This window comes from Callospermophilus lateralis, chromosome 16 (assembly GCF_048772815.1).
Source record: "Callospermophilus lateralis isolate mCalLat2 chromosome 16, mCalLat2.hap1, whole genome shotgun sequence".
NCBI classification, from domain to species: domain Eukaryota; kingdom Metazoa; phylum Chordata; class Mammalia; order Rodentia; family Sciuridae; genus Callospermophilus; species Callospermophilus lateralis.
The window spans coordinates 43,430,838-43,448,629 of NC_135320.1; the positions used below are offsets into that span (position 1 = coordinate 43,430,838).

Below are 17,792 nucleotides of genomic sequence, written 5' to 3' on the forward strand. Positions count from 1 at the left end.
TTCTTCATAATCAACTATTGAATTGTTTACTAATCATTCACATATAACTTTGTAACACAAACATATTGAAAATGTAATCTGTAGTTTTAACAAATCACATTTTGAACAAGTAAAATACAAATGCCTTTTTTTTTTGCATTTCTAAATAATGACTGATGATATGCTTGGGAAGCTCCAAACACTACTTCATTTTTCCCTGAGTACAAGGGAATTGTGTTTTTTCTATTATTGGAACCAGCCTAGCTTATCTCTGAACTTCTTCATTCACCATTACAAATCAGAGTATCTTCTTTCTTAGTCCCTCCATTCCTCTTACTTAACCTAATGAATTTGAAAATACACTGGAGTGTGATACTTAGGGAATAGTTGGCAGCTGTCAAAACTGCTTTGAGCATGCTTTTCAAACAGACACTTTCTGTTCTGATGGGGCTAGTGGGAAAATATTCAACCATTCAGGAATCTAGTTGAGGATTAATAACTATTAATATTCCCCATCCTATTTGACCAAGGAATTTCAACACTGGTATTTACAATTAATAAAATTTGTGGTTCATCTCAATATATTTTTGTGACCAAAGAAAACTGGAAATAAGACAAATGTCAATCAAGCACACAAAGAATATGATCATATAACTTTATTACCAAGCAAGAATTTAAGTTATATGTAGTAAGTTATTTAACAACGTAATAAAATGGGTGTTCAAATAATCAGCAATGACACTTGGTATATACATTGTGATAAAATATTTGTTATAATTTATAATTTAGTTTCTAAGTATTAAAAAGGGATGAAGAAATAAAATTTTAACTACAAAAAATGTCTTCACATAGGGATTACATTTTTTCTTTTATGTGTATATATGACATTCAAATTTTTCAAGTTTATGTATATCTCATATTTTTACTTTCAAAAGCCTACATTTGGTTTGCTTCAGAAAGCAGTTCAGTGCTCAAGACTGGAATCTTCATCATAATTGTAAATAAGAGGGATAATACCAGATATATTATGGTGACATCTTCATTGCAAACTGGAAATCACATTTTTCACAAAACAGTTTTACACATAAATTTAAATTTTTTAAAAAAATATTTATGTTTTAGTTGTGGTTGGACACAATACCTTTATTTATTTATTTTTATGTGGTGCTGAGGATTTAACCCAGGACCTTGCATGTGCTAGGTGAGCGCTCTACCTCTGAGCCACAACCCAAACCCAGATTTTAAAATTTTTGACAGGAAGTTTTTCTTAAAATCCATTGAAAAATTGTCACTGGTGTGGTGGATTTATTTTTCTAAACTATGGATCTTTTAGGTAGGGGTAACAGGGGCATTCAATCACTGAGTTTCATCCCCAGCCCTATTTTGTATTTCATTTAGAGACAGGGTCTCCCTAAGTTGCTTAGTGCCCCACTGTTCTTGAGCCTGACTTTGAACCCGCGATTCTCCTGTTTCAGCCTCTGGAGCTGCTGGGATTACTGGCGTGTGCCACTGTGCCCAGCTTGTGGATCTTTTTTGAAGAATAAATTCAGACTTTTTATGGCATTCTTTTGATTTACTGCGTCCAAGGAGACATGCTTAAATAGTTTATTTGTGTTCTGTTTTTCCCTTTTCCTAACTATGTTTTTCCCTTTTCCTAACTATGAATATATGCCATTAACATGTTTAACAAAAAATTATTCTGGTACATGAAGGTGAATTTAAAAAAAAATTTGGAAAACAATTGTCCTTTTATGCATGCTATTAAATTTTTATCTTTTAATAATTAATTCAAATATTACCTGTTTTAAGAAGGTTTCTCTGGTCTTCTCAGCAGGATATTATCTTCTCTCCTCCCCATTCTAATTTGTGTGCTCTCTGACAAATTGCAACTTTAGTTTTTATATGTTCAATTTTTATATCTTAGCATACTTGCTATATTTTAATTAATTACCTAAACAAAGGAAGCCATGTAAAGTGGAATAAGATGTATTTAATAATTTAGTCACAGATACAATGTGTAGTTACAATTTTAACCTGCTGCCTCTGTCTATATATGATTCTTTTCTATTACTTCTATTTAATCTCTATATTCTTAACAATGTAAACTCTAGCGTTTTCCTATGGTATTTACTTGAGTATAGCTCAAGAATCCAACAATAGTAACTTTCAGGATATAATTTATATTTTTCTTATTTTATTTTCTGTATCTCTTTAACCATTATTTGGAGTTCTTAAATAGGGTATGTAATAATATTGTTGGTTGATTCTTTTGAATATTTGGGTGTTTTTATTGTTTTTGTTTACTTTTTATTCTGTTGTTTACTCTTTATTTTAGTCTGAGTGCCTCTAATATTTACATTGGAAATTCAGGACCAACTGATCTGGGGCAAGGATGTGATTTACTGTCTGTTAATTTTATATGCTCCAAAAAATATTTTCTCTAAGTACACTTTAGAGATGTCTTTAATTAATAACTAATATATCCTGTTGGGATTCAAGGATAGAAATCTCCCTCAAATAGCATGAAAAGCTTTATTTATTCTAAACACATTCTCTATGATTTTACAGAGGATTCACCGTCTCTGCTGGTATTTTCAGAATAAAAACTTTAATCTTTTATATTAGTTCTCACATGGCAGCTACTTAAACATTTTTGTTGTTCTTTTTAAATTTAACTAACACAATCATATCTTTCCTAAGTGTTCAGGACTAGCTATTCATTTTCAAAGTGTGAATTAGACATAAATAATTAGATAGTCTCTGATTTATGGTATTTTAGGGGGCTGAAACCCTGTTAATCTTTCTGTGTAGAGCAACCCTTTAGAATGTGATCTTATTTTAATTAGGTAAAATTTAAAACTCAGTCCCTTAGCTAGCTATAGTAGCTGCACTTCAGAAATCATGCATAATTAGTAAATACATTTTTTGATAGTGCAGATACAGAATATTCACATCATAACAGAAAATTCAATGAGACAACCATAGTTTACAGTTTATCTTTTATTTTTATAGCACCTTTTATAGAGACAATTTAACTCATCCAAACTTCTGAATAAGAACCAAGAAACTGTTTTACTGAAAAAAAATTATATTTCCCTTGTCATTTGTTTTGTAGTTGCAGCATTTCTTTGACTGTTATTCTCATTTTTCTGTAAGAATGTAAGCATTTTCTTAATGCCTCACAGCCCCAATTTTTCTCTTTATCACTGCTTTTCAGTAATTTGATTCTGATGTATCTAGCATGGGTTTCTGTGTATTTATTCTGCTTGGGATTCATTGAGATTCTAGGATTTGTGAGATTATCATTTTTATCATATTTAGAAGATTTTTGGCTATTATGTTTTTGAATATTTTTCTGTTGGCTCCTCTGAGACTCCAGAGATATATATATTAAATAGCTTGATACTGTTCACTGAGCTCTGAAGCCCTGTTTAGATTTTTTTTTTTTCCAGTGTTTTCTCTCTATATTACATTTTGGTTATTCTCTATTCCCACAGCTTCAAATTTTCCTATCTGTTCTGCAAAGCTTTATCACCTGTTTATCTAGCCAGCGGTTTCTTAAAAAATTCTTGTATATTTTAACTTTCATCTTTTAAGTTCCATTTGATTCATTTATATATGTTTCATTTTTCTCTTGGTCATGGTCATATTTTTCAAGTGCCTAAGATCACTAGGCGTTTTTGATTCAGATTCTGGAGATGATGCATTTCATGTTGCTATTTTGTTAAAAAATATATGCTTTTCTCTGATAGGCATTTTCATTGCTTTAGTTCCATCACTTGGTTTTTACATTTTGCTAGGATTGGCCTAAGGATCATTTGTCACCATTAACTAAGGTCCACCAATTCTGATGTCTAAACTTGATGCTTCGGAAGTCAGTTTAGACTCTCCACTTTTGCTGGTAGGAACTTCAATATTCTCAGCCGTTTGGGATCTTGAAATTCATTGGTTCACAGCTTTACAATATCTTTATATCCAACCACATGGAATTTAACCCTTTGTATTCATATCAGAGATCAGCATTGATTCAAGGGACAGCCTGAATCAGATTTCTGGAGTTCTTTTTCTGCATGGCTCTCTTTTTTCATAAAAACTGCCTCACAGTGATAGGGATATTAGTTTAGTTCCTAGAATGCTTGCCTGGTATACAATCAATGCTAGGGTTCAGTTTTCAGTAACACACACACACACACACACTCACACTGCCTTACAAAGCCCCACTTTCTCAGATACTCTGCACTCTATTCTCCATCTCCTCATCTCATGTCAGTGTCTCTATTTGCAAAACTTCCCCCCACTCCTTTGTATGCCTCCAAGATCTGAAACATGCTTTCCAGGCAGCAAACTGGGGCTATCCTAGGACTTAATTTATTTTCTCTTAGATGTTTTAGCTTTTCACTGCTTGTGATTTAATGTCTGAAAAACAGTTGCTTCATCTGTGTTTACCTGGTTTTCTAATTGTTTGAATCAGGAGGTTTAATTAAGTCCCTGTTATTTTATCACGACTGAAAGTGGACGTCCTTCCTCAATTGATTGAAAATAATTCATGTTACAGAAATGTACAAGCCAAACACTAGACTAATAATCAAGTAATGGTACATTAGAAACTAACTTGAGTCTTGATCCTAAAGAATGTTGGAGTAATAACACATGACACCACAAAATAATTCCTTCATTATCATGAGTGCTGATAGAAACTGGCAATTGAGTCTTTGTGAGAGAGATTAGATGCATATAGATTTTAGGGTACTTTGTAGTCATTGATTACAATTATACAATTGACAGTTGGGAGTTTGCCATGAGGGTGTCAAAGATCACATGTTGACATTTACAGTGAGAACTCAGAGTCCAAGTATACCTTCCTGTTAAATTTGACTGAGGACCACTGTCAAATACAGACCTTGGGGCTCTATAAACCATGGGTCTGATGTAATCCAGCATTTCTTATGTTTGCATCTTACCCAATATACTGCTGTCCAGAAAATAAAATGTCAACCATAAAAAATATTCACAATAGAAAATAACAATGATATTTCTGAAAATATTTATCACATGTGAGCAAAAAGAAAATAATATGACATTCATGGATCATATTACTGACTTTGACCTGTTCTGGTAAGAAATGGAACCTAACACTAGATTATGTGAAAAAGCTAACATTGTTATATTCACATACTTTTATTGATTTTTTATTTCAGTTGATTCTGAGATCATTTGTCTTGAGATATACAATAGCTCAGATGACAGGATTTTTAAAAAATTATGACCTCTCCTTTTTTTAATCCTAGTTTAAGTAATTTATAAGGGAGCCAGTTAAATATATCTAAGGTGAAACAATACAAGGCAACATTATATTCTTCCTTTCTAAAGATGTCTTAATTTTTATGTAAATGATTTAACGCTTTGTTTATTAAACTGACCTTCATTATAAAGACAAATGCATAATGTTGAGGGTCCCATTGGAAGTAAAGCCTTAATAACCACATAAGTAATAATTAACAGTTTTATCCAAAATACTTTTATGTTACTTGGTTGTTTTTAATTTAGGAGTACCTGATTTAAATGTATGTGGGATAGATTTTTCAGATACCAATTTACATGCTTTTAAGACTTCTACCACCTTAATACTTAATTTAGAAATGTCATTTTAAATGGTTCTTAAAAATCAAATGCATTTATTATTTTTAAGAATCCTCATATAAATATGGATTTGTTGCTGACAAAATGTATCAATTAGCCAATGTTCAACAAGGATCATCAATGTCAGTGAGTGTGTTTGTCAACATTTCAGTTTCACCATAAGAGTTTCTTTAAATAAATAGGTACTATAGAAGATGATGTCTGGCAGAATATGTGTTTAATAAGTATAGGTGTTAGGTGAGTTTTTAAGACCTTAAAACTAAATCTGTAAGTCCTGGAGTACTTAGAAATAAAAGTTTCATTAGGTTGGAGTAAGCACAATTAAGCATTCTCCTAAGCTCAGAAAAAAATTTAAAAAATACTAGCAGTCCTTAGGCCTCTTATTAAAGGGATAAAAAATGAGATTGAAAATAAAATTTCAATAGTTTTATCAATTCTACTAATTTTCGGGTTATTGATGAACACTAACTATAGATGTTTTTTTAAAAAATTGACATTTGCTATTGGTTCAGTTAAATAACATGTACAGAATTAATTCTAATTAAATCTCTTATCCTCAAGATTATGCTTTCCTTATGTTAAATTTTCTAATTTAACTTCTGATTTTAATACCTTCTTTTTTCTCTTCCACAGCCTTTAATGGAATCAACTGTTGGTTTCTGATAATAGATTTCTGATATTGAAATAGATAACATATATACCTGTGGTAGAAAATGAAGAAATAAAAATGCATGTTCTCCAAGACTAACTGAGGTTACATTGCTATGTTCCATATTTCATCAAACTTTATTCATGTTGCATTTTCTTTTCTGTTCACATAAAAAAGACAATTTATTCCTCAAACTTTATTTTGCAAAAATGGGCTTCCTTAAAAAATAAAAAAAAATTCTATGAAATGTTTAGTCTTTATTTGGAAATGAATTTTGGATAAAGGAATCAGGAATTTATTCAAAACATTATGTTAAGTATTTTTTTCCTTGCATTTAGCCGTGTAATGTATACTTTTTATATTACTAAATTTTTTTTCTCAAGAAAACCTGTAAAACTTTGGGATTTGAGTTTTCCTGAGTATAATATTGAAGAGCTAAAAAAAAGCCAGTGATGCCTAGGAACCTAATTATTTACTTTCTGACTGTATTATTTTGTTTCTTTATTTGTTTAAGGATTAAAACAAGTTGAGCCAACCATGACTGGCAAAACACAGACCAGCAATGTCACCAACAAGAATGACCCCAAGTCCATCAATTCCCGTGTTTTCATCGGCAATTTAAACACAGCCATTGTCAAGAAAGTTGACATTGAAGCCATTTTTTCAAAATATGGGAAAATAGTCGGATGCTCCGTTCACAAAGGTTATGCATTTGTACAGTACATGAGTGAGCGGCACGCGAGAGCTGCAGTGGCTGGGGAGAATGCTAGGATCATCGCGGGTCAACCGCTCGGTAAGCCATGTTCCCTTTCAGATTCCTTAGTAGGTTTTCTCTGCACGCATCTACATAAGGTTTTGTCTTTGCAAAGCCAGCATCACTGTAATATCTTTTTCTTCATTAGCCAATTATAGTGCTTGAGTATTTATAGGTATGTTGGTTCCTTTTGCATGTAGGTATCATGTTTTGCATGCAAATTTATAAACTTAAGATCAAGGCTGCTTTGTAATATGTGTTACTTTGACCAATGTTAACAGAACATGGCAAATAATAAATTTGCATCACATGTAACTTTATTTTCCTTGAAAAGGTGTGTATTTTCCAGGTAACTAAGCAAAACTTTGCTTATTATAGTATTTGCTCAGAGAAGCTAATTATTTTCTTTATTTCCAATTTTTATTTTTGGTAAGGAAGAAGTAAAAATATAGTAAAAGGAAACAAACCTTGTAGAAGAGAAAAAGGCACTTAACTCGCCACTCTATAGAGTTAGAAATCTTATGTATCACACCTGTTCAATCATGTATAATAATCAGATATGCTCCTGATGTCCAAGGAATAACATTGTATTTTTTCAGAGAGAATGATATACTCTAAAGTAAAATTCAAAGACTGGAGAAAATATTTTTCAATTAATGTATAGGTAAAAAGTAAAAATTAGATAATCTTTTGGTGTCTCCCCACATGTGGAATAATACAATCAATATGTCAATGATTACATCTCTTTTCCTGCCCAGACTTGTATCTCAGACTGATTATTACACAACATCTAGTCTTGACATCCAACAGGCACCTCAGAACAAACTCTTGATTTTCTACACCTCACTCCTTCCAAGCCTAAGCTTCTCTCCTCCAATAAATGGAACCTTATGAATTTATTACTCAAATAAAAACCTAAGTTTCAACCCGGATTCATCCCTTCCCTTTACATTTCAAATATAATCCATCATCAAATTTGCTTGCCAATATATTCCAAACCCAGTCGCCTTGAAGGCCAGCTCATGAAGGCCTCCATCTTATATCAGTGGACTATAGTGAGAATCCCCTAGCTTTTCTCTTTCCACTCTTGACATTGTCTTTTAAAAACACCAGTTAGATTGTGCCTGTTTCTAGATTTCTAAGGCCTTATCACATAGAATAAAAAGTGCATTCTGTATTGCGCCTACAATGCCCTACCATTACATCCCCAATCTCCTTCTCTCTGCCTTCCTGTGCCATTCTACTAAGACTATCCACCTGGATGTGCCTCAAGCCTTTCAGTTTGTTCCTATTTCAGTGGCTTTGGACTTGCTAGTCCCTCTACTGGTTATTTGCTCCCTGATTCACTGTATACTGTGCTCAAAATTTTCCTCCAAAGACAGGCTATTCCTGACTAGCCTACTAAATAAAGTAGTCTTCTGCTCACTAGCATTCACTGTATATGCTGTGATTCAGCTTCCCATCCTTCATAGCCCTCATTAGTATATGATTATAAGTTTTAATTTTTATATTAACTCTGTCCCATTCATACGCATAAAGCCAAAGGACCATATGAAATAAACAAAAGTATTGAGACACCAAGTATGAAGAATGTTAAAGAATATTATGTGCATTATCAAATTTTATAAGATACTTAAGAAAAATGTTTCAGAAGGCATGGAATTCAGAAAAATGTGAAGTAAGAATAAGATAATAGTTTTTGAGAAAAGATACAAAAGATATTTTACTAACATGGCTGCTATTGTAAACCCAAAAATAATCATTGCAAGAATATAGTTTTTATTTACCTTATTCTTGTTGAGTTTTCCCATATCTTAAAGAAAGGTAATGCTTTTCATTAGTCAGTTTTTCATTTTTCTCTTTGTTTTCCATAATGTCTCCATATTGCTTAATTACCTTCATACTCTGACCTTTCTGTTTTTTCTAAGTTGAAATTCCTATTTCAAAGCCACATTTCAACCAATTTCATTGAAAATCCCACTTATTGTTCGTTCTCTGATTGTTATGAACTAGCAGATCCTTGTGGAAATGTATTTAGCTATTTCTGATTAAATAATAATAGTAATAATTTGCCAAAATTTTTTAAATGACAAATCTTATTAGTCGCTATTTTGATGCTGTAAGTAAAGGGGCCACTGAAATATCATTAGCAGGTGAATGCTATGTGGAAATGTCTTAGTTAAAGGAAAACCCAGAAGTTTGTTGGACAAATTAGTATGATTGATAAAAATTATACACAGGCACGTGTGTTGATAGTCTACTCAAAGAGGTCAAGTTTCAAATTAAGAAGATAAAAGAGAGGGAAAGGTGAGGAAAAGCAGGTAAGATCCATAAAACTATAACTAGTTGGCATAGTGGGTGAAAAAGAGAAAGAATCAAGCATGAGCTTCATATTTCTGGTTTCAGCCCTGCTGGTCTCTAGGATGGGTAGTCTTAACAACTCTCTAAGCTGATGCAGAATGATTTTTAAGGGAAAGGGGTTTGGTATACTAAGCTCATGAGTGAATGTACGCTGTTAAGGTTGATGGGCATGCCTGAGGGTATCCATGTATGTTAGCAAAATCTTATATTCACAGACCCAAAACTAAGTGGACAGATTTGGACTAAGGATATATTATGAGTCAACACAAGTAGTATTAAAGCTCAGAAAATGATAAACTCACCAAAGTGGAGCAGACAGAGTGAGAGGAGACTAGTAGCTAATAATGAATCTGTGGAGAAATCTTCGGTTCCCTGAAAAGAATGAATCTGACATAACTTTTTTATGTTCACATATGACATGACAGTGAAACTCCATATTATGTACAACCACAAGAATGGGATCCTAATTAGAATAAGTTATACTCCATGTATGTATTATATGTCAAAATACAATCTACCATTATTTATATCTTGAACAAAATTTTTAAAAAAGAGAAGAACATTTCTGATGAACTATCTGCAAAGATCTGAATCAAAACTGTCTTCGGAGGTTGTGCATGCACGCTTGCAGGGACTGCTCCCAGGGTCTGTCCTTGCGTCTTGTCTTCCTTGTCTTCCTGCTGTTGCTTCCAGCCAGTGTCTGCTATCCACCTGCAAAAGATAAAAGGAAACTCGAAAATGACTTGTACTATCTATTTTTCATAGGAGAGGTCACACAAAGTATCCTTCAAACAAAAGCATCATGTAGAGGTTAGAGACTAAATTTAGATCTGTGCCAAATTTTATGTATCCACTAATTACACAGGCTTGATTGCACTTGTTCTAGAAATAAACATTCCTCATGTCTTTATTTTCAGATTATTTCACTGTTAACAATTGTAAGTTTGCAAAAGACAGAATTTATGAACTTTAGAAGTTATCTATTAATGGTGGAAGGAACAGAGCACCCAGAAAATTTATCTGTAGAAATCATTCGTATTTTATAACCTGTAAACGGGTCCCTGTCTTTACTTAGCAAAGTCTTGTTAAGAAAAAGAATGCAGAAGATAGAAAATGAGGTTAGTTTCATTCACATTTGAAAAGTCTTGCAAGTGTGGATGGAATTTCAGGTAGGAGCAAATTTAATAAGGATTGTTAATTTTAAAGTAAATGTGGTACATACACTACTTAATCCCAATGCTGAAGGAAGTATTGGAAGTAATTTTGTAAAGAGGAAGATGGTGGAGAGAGGTACTCAGCATCTCTTATAACAAATGCTTGTGATGACCTATCAGGAATGTCTTCAGAGTAATGAATGTGCAATGTGTCCTTATCGCCAACTACCATTTGTATCCACTGAAGTTCTCAAAATACAAATTCTATCATGTCACCCTCTGATTAAAATTTTCAGGGACTTCTCATTGTACTCATAAAAAAGACTGAGACCTTTGCTGTGGCCTGCGACACAACATCGTCTCTTGGTCATCTGCAGACTCCCATCACAGATCTCAGTTTTGCTCAGCATCCCATCTAAATTGATGTCTTTCAGTTCCATGATGAGTGCAAGTTCTTACCCTGAACAGGGCCTTTGCACATCTGTTTTGACTGCCTGGAATGTCCTTCTCTAGCAAGCTCCAGACCACCTCACTTTGCTTCCCCATTTCTTCATTCCCTTTACCTTCACCTAGTTATTCATTCTTCAGATCTTGAGCTAATGTTCATTACATTAGGTAAATCTACTTCGCTTGCTCAAGTCTTGTTGAAACGTTTTACTTTCCTTTATTGCAGGTATGTTCTTTTTAATTATGTTTTTAATAGTTACCATTTTGTAATTGATATTGTGAACTCTTTCCCTCTAGGCTGTAAATTCTTTGAGGGCGTGTGTGTGTGTGTGTGTGTGTGTGTTCTTCTTAGCTTCTAGCTGAGTTTTCACACTTCCTTGGTAAATGTTCAGTAAGTACATGCTGGACCAATGGCTGGGTAGGTGGTTATTGTTGGAATGAATGGACTTGACTAAAAATGTTTTTCCTCTCCTTGAAAAGTACACCACAAGAAGAAAAACAAAAAGGAAGAGGAATAAAACAATAAGGAGGAAGAAAAGGAGGAGAAGGGGGCACTTGCAAGCTCTCTGGATGGCTATAGTTGGGATTGTTGCTAGGAGAAGGCACAGATCTCTTTGATGTAGGATTAGTTATTTAGAACCTTAAAAGCCAAACTATTTATTAGGCTTATTTCATTTTTTTTCTAAGTAGAATCCAGTCCTAAATATGCATCAAATATAAACTCATCTTTATTTTATTCAAAGGTTAGAGTGAATGACATATTGGTTTAAAGAAAGATTTTTATTCACAGACAACTTCCTACACATTTCCTAAAATGTTGTTCTTTCATAATTTGAGTCATAACTGGATATTTACGTTGTCAAAGCTGTTTCATGAAATCTCTTTCATGCACATGTTATCTTCTTTGGTTTTTACATTGCTGAGAGGTGTCTAATATGAATATTTACACCCATTCTTCCAGGTAGGAGCTTAAATGAACTTGCCGTCTATCACACAAATGGTGGTACAAAAATTCAAACTCACCTTGGCTAACCCTCATTGTTTTTGCTATTTATCCTTATCGATGATTCATTCCATATCCTACACTTTATCATCCAAACAGTGATGGTTTTGAGAGCGGAAAGGATTGCTATGATGTGGAGACAGGCTTAAATTATGATCACCCTGGATGAATGTGAAGGTATGGTTACCTTCATTATCTATTGCTTTGTACTTAAACAAGACTTGTCAACTTATTTGTTCTTTCTCGTAGGACAAATATTGTATAATATATTAACTATGCCAACTTCCTTATCAGAGAAACTCTAACATTTGAGTAGTTAACACACACACACACACACACACACACACACACACACACGTGCGCACGCGCACACACACACACACACAAATGCATTTTTTCTTCACATAAAATGTAGTCAGTGTCCAGTAGAGGAGAAAGAGTAGAGGGGGAGACTCAGTTCTTGTACTTCTGGAGACCAGGCCATAGAGAGCTCCAACATCTTTCAGCGTGTGGCTCCCATGGTCTCCTTGGGAAAAACATCCAACCAGCAGATGGATTAAAGACAAAAGAAAGACAGTGGTCTGATTCTTTTGCAATTCAAGCTAGAAATTAGTGTCCCTTCTATCTGCTCACATTCCATCAACCTCACTGAGACACAGCAGGAGGAGACAGCCACTTCCTGTGGAATAGTATGTCTTTGTTAAACAGTTTCTCTACTATGTGCCATTCACTGAGAATCGGTTTTTTCACCTATATAATTGAAATAGTTGTCCTTAGTTCATAAAGTATAATGCAGAGCTAATACATTTATAAAGAACTAAAGTCTTACCTGCATATAGTACATGCCATGTGGTAAAATTTTGTACATGGAGATGTGAGCTTCAGATGTTATCTTAATGATAAGGAAAATCTTCTCTATTTTTTTTTTTTTTACTGTGCCATTCTGTACTTTAAATAGATGGTTTAAACGTAACTGCTGAAAATGAGACAGCAGTGTAGATGATTAGATGATGGGCGCTGACTCTTCAGAGGAGGAAAGATTTAAAATCACTACTAAGAGGGTGAGCAGGAATGGAAAGGTAATTCCAGGTAGATGAAGCTTTATTCTCAGAAGCCTAATTCAGGCAGACAGAAATGGAAAAAACCCTGGGGATGAAGAAGCCAACTTAGGGAAAATAATGAAGGGAAGTAAGATTGATGCCAAGCTGTGAAGGGTCTTGAATGGCATTCTGTTGAGTCCAAGTATGGAGAAATGCTTATGATATTGTGTATACACGGTATAACACCAATTGGCTTCAAAGGAACACTGGATGTTGGTTGCATATTCTTTGACTTACTGTTATGTTCTTCATTATGTAAGGTATCTTTTGTTTGTATAACATTTCTCTACTGAGATTACAAATTCACTCATTCATTCATTTATCAAACAATTATTAATTTTTATTTCAGCCTAGGTACGTCAGCATACATAAACTCTCTTGAGATTAAAGATTACACTCATATTTAGCCCAGTGTTACAAGCTATTTGCTCAGTCCTCTATGTTTATTTATTTGTGTGTTTCTGTAATTTAATTACTTGTTGTCAAGTAGCATGGTGCCTACAGTTTGAAATTCAGGGGAACTGTATGTAGCAATACATGTCTTTAGTGCAGTATTTCTCAACTTTTGCAATGTTGACATTTGGGGCTTTTATTTTGGAAGTCTTCCCTGTGCATTATAGGATGTTCAGAAGCATCCCTGGCTTCCACTGGCAGATATTAGTAACATTCCTTCCAAGTAGTGACAGGTAAAACTGTATCTAGGTATTACAAAATGACTCCCAAGCAGTAGAATTGCCATCAGTGAAGAATCGCTGTTTTAGACTAACTAATCATACCAAAATAACAAAATACAATTCATTTATTTCAGGAAATGTTCCAGCAGTTTTAGTTAAAATAATCTATATGAAAATCATGCTTTGTAATTTTGACAATAACTCACCATTTATAAGGGTAGATCTTTTCCAGTTGAAAAAATGAAGTTCAGTGGAAGGAAGCACCTTAGAGAAATTATAATGTATTTGTGACCATAGCCTACCACTGTATCACCAGTTTGTTTTAACCTTTAAAAACACAAATACCGGCAACAAATTGATCCCCTATATAGTCCACATGTTTATTGCATTTACTGACATTAAGTTTTAAAAATGAATTTTAAAAGGTCCTTTACTTCTTCACATATTTAACGTTCTGCTTTTTAGGTGGCTTTTTTTTTTTCTCTCATTAATTCTCTCTATTTGATCATGTCCAAACAGCATCAGAAATCATGAAGGAAGAGAAAGCCTTGTGAAAGTACTAAGTGAAAAGCAGTGAGTTCTGAGATGACTCACTCTGTGGATCTTTAAATCAACACTATTTGACTAGAGCATGCAAAGCTTGTTAAAACAAAGTAGGAGTTGTGATGTCCCTTGCTGATATCCTAACAAATGCCTCCCTTCTACCATTGCATCTATCCTATTCGGTTTGGGTACCTATTATTCTTCTGCATATGCCCTCAGGTACGAATTAGATGCAGAATCTGAACATCCAGAGAGGACAGATTGACAGAGGGCCTGGGGTGAAGTGACAGTACACATAATCATTTTCGACAATGTATTCTATGGCAGAGGCCCTTAAGAAGCACACAAACCTAGTGGGGATTTCTAAGTCATGTAAATTTTGTAGAAAACATCTAAAGAATGCTTCAGGTAAAAAGAACACTTAGCAAAACACCCTTATATAACTCCATTACCATTTGGACTGATGAAAGACAAGAAAAAAAATGTTATCTTTGCCCTTGTGACCAAAGAACATATTTTCAAAATTCTTTTCTCAACTTGATAATCTCACAAAGCTTCCACTTGCCAGGATGTAAGTCAAAAGTTAATCCTTTAGCTAATTTGAACATTGTCAGCAATAAGCATAAGAAAATATTTTAATTAGTACATCTTTGAATTTTTTAAATAGTCTTTAAATTATTCACCATTCTTTCTTTCTTCAGTAAGGGAATGTCTGATGTCTAATCTGTATGCTTTGAACATCCAATTTTCCAACAAATTTTATATTATACAGACATTCAAATGGTCATCAATTGAAAAATACTATGTGTATGCTATATATATATGCATATTTGCATATAGACATATATATATTTAAAAACCCATTCATAAGGCTATGAAAGGTCTTGAATAGTATACAAATGAGTATAATTTATAATGAGATGTTATTCAATACAATTTACTTTGTTTCCTTTATTCTGTGATTAATATAAATACCTGGCCATTTGAAATCAGTAGTTTATAGTAAAATAATTTTTTATTTATATATAATTTTTCCTCATCAGCCTTCTTAAAGAAATTTAAGATACGTCTTATTGCATTTTTTAAAAAATGATCTTTCCAACATTCTTCATGGAAGCTACATACTAGATTTAGTTAATCTCGTTTTACAAATAAGTAAATCTAAAATACTGAATGTTAAAGAGAGCATGTTTTCATGAAGACAAGTCTCAGGACTTCCTGCTACTATTTTCAAAATTACTATGTTACCCTTAATTGTACTGTCCTAGGTATACATAAAATATCTGGTAATTAATTAAAAAGTCTTTATCCTCATCCTTCACTGTCACCAGTTAATAAGCATTAAAAACAATACTCTGTGGGCTATAAAGTACAACACGCATTTCAAGTTTTCAGTAATTAAACAGAGCTATTTAAAATGCCATAAACAAATACTAATTAGCAAACTTCTACGATGGACTGAATTATGGAACTGACGGTCTGTCAGCCAGGAAAATACATGGCCCCACATAGGATGGAAGGCCTGGGAGATTTGCTGAATGCTTCTGAAATTGGTTTTTTGACTCAATCACTGAACCTAAGTTAGTGAAAACAGTGGGTAGAGACTGTAATTTCTTCAGCATCACTGGAAGCACCTGAACATCATTTAGAAGGGTCTTTTTAAATAGTTCTGACTTACTTGTTATTTAATCCCTATAACAGCTGGACAAAATAATAAGTAAAACACAAAACCCAAAGCTTTCCTTTAATCCTGGGGATAAAATGTCTGAAAATCACTTGTGAACTGATTTCACAATGCTTTCCTACCACAAACATTGATTCTTTCAACACTACACGTCAGAGTCGTATTAGCTGCTTACCAACACATATCAAGATCCAAAAGGGACACAGAAACACACTGCTCCCACCAATATAAAATATAAAGTAAATTGATAACCACTACTCTTAGAGGATATTTTGATTCTGAAGTAATATGTCTATTCATGAAAATAACATGCAAATATAGGTCAAAAAAGATATTTAATATTTATTTAATAAATATGTAATGAAGATCAAGTACCCTAAAAGGATAAAGGGTTTTAAGTTTATTTGAGGAAGACTTATCTGGACAATTGTGGAATAAAATGTGTACCTATGAAACAATATACAATAGGAATCGGAAAATCCAAAATAAAATATATGTAATACACAACATCAAGTGCTAGCTACAGGAATTTTAAAAAGGGATACACTGAAGTAAATTTGTTTAAAGAATTTCATTTACAAAATGTAGACTTGAATTTAACTGTTTGTTTATTTAAAGTAAGGGCCAAAATTTTGAATATTGATTTCTTAGAAAATGCTTAGATGCTTCATTCTTCAGTTATTTGAAGTTAAACTAAAACACAGAACTTGAAAGTTTAGCTTTTAGTGTTTGTGGAGGATGGAGGTTTAGAGAGCAGGCTCTGTTAGAGCCCCAGTTCTCCAAGTATCAGCCCTGTCAGTGTGGGTGACTTACTAAAGGTCTCAGTGTTTGTAAAGTGGAGATAATGCAATAGATTTTTAGCTTCCTGGAGATGTCTATTCTGTGTAAGATTGTATACTCTCTGTGGTCTGATCTCCTCGTTGGTGAGGAGGGAATGGGCCTAGGTGATCTCTAAGTTCCCAAAGATACCTCACAGCTATTATGGCTTGTGTTTTTCTGTCTGCTCAAGAAATCTTCACCTGCTCTGTAGCCATTGAAGACATCCTTTTTTGTTTCTGCCTAAGGAATTTTTGTTTTGTCTTGTTTAGCTTTGTTTTGTTTTACACTTTACATTTAGTTTTTAATACCCTTGGAATTGACTTTTGTGTGGTGCATGATGGTGAACAAGATTGCTTTATTTCCACATGAATATCAATTAATTCCACATGCTTTTATAGAGAAATTGTATTTTTTTTCCCACTACCCAGAAACGTCAGTTTGGTCATGATCCAGGAAGATACAGAGACAGAAAGATATACACACATACACCTATATGCATATATCTTAGATTACAAATAAATAAATATGTGTATATGTGTGTGTGTGTATATATATTTATATATATATATGGAAGAAATATGTTGTAAAAAGTACTGATACTACCATAAATGGTGCCATTTTGGACATATCATCTCCTAAATGGTCGTTATGGGTATTACTAATGTACTTTTTGATCTTCTAAGTTCATGTATTAATTTTAACAATTTATTTTCAATATCTTTGAATATTCTATGTGCATAACAGTGTATCTTGCAAATATATTTTGCTTCTTATACTTCTCTATATACATTCTTTCTTGGCCTATTTCATTTGCCGAGTACCTCCAGCTTAATATCAAAGAGCCATAGTTGTAGTGAGAAAACTGCCTATATTTTACTTAAACAACTGTGCATAGAACTTTTTTGGTTTTGGAAACTCTATCTCCTTTTAAGGAAGTTTTATTCCATTCTAGTTGGCTAAACCATTTCTATAATGAAAGTGCACT

At 33.3% G+C, this 17,792-nt stretch overlaps 1 protein-coding gene across 1 annotated transcript in view; it reads left to right on the plus strand.

The window, feature by feature from the left end:
- Nucleotides 1-6,787: 6,787 nt before the first annotated feature.
- Ralyl (RALY RNA binding protein like) overlaps nucleotides 6,788-17,792 on the plus strand; it is a 322,124-nt gene continuing 311,119 nt past the window's right edge. The window contains exon 1 of the mRNA XM_076835768.1: nucleotides 6,788-7,061. Coding sequence (XP_076691883.1) covers nucleotides 6,806-7,061 — 256 coding nt within the window. The 5' untranslated portion in view covers nucleotides 6,788-6,805. The remainder of the gene's footprint in view (nucleotides 7,062-17,792) is intronic.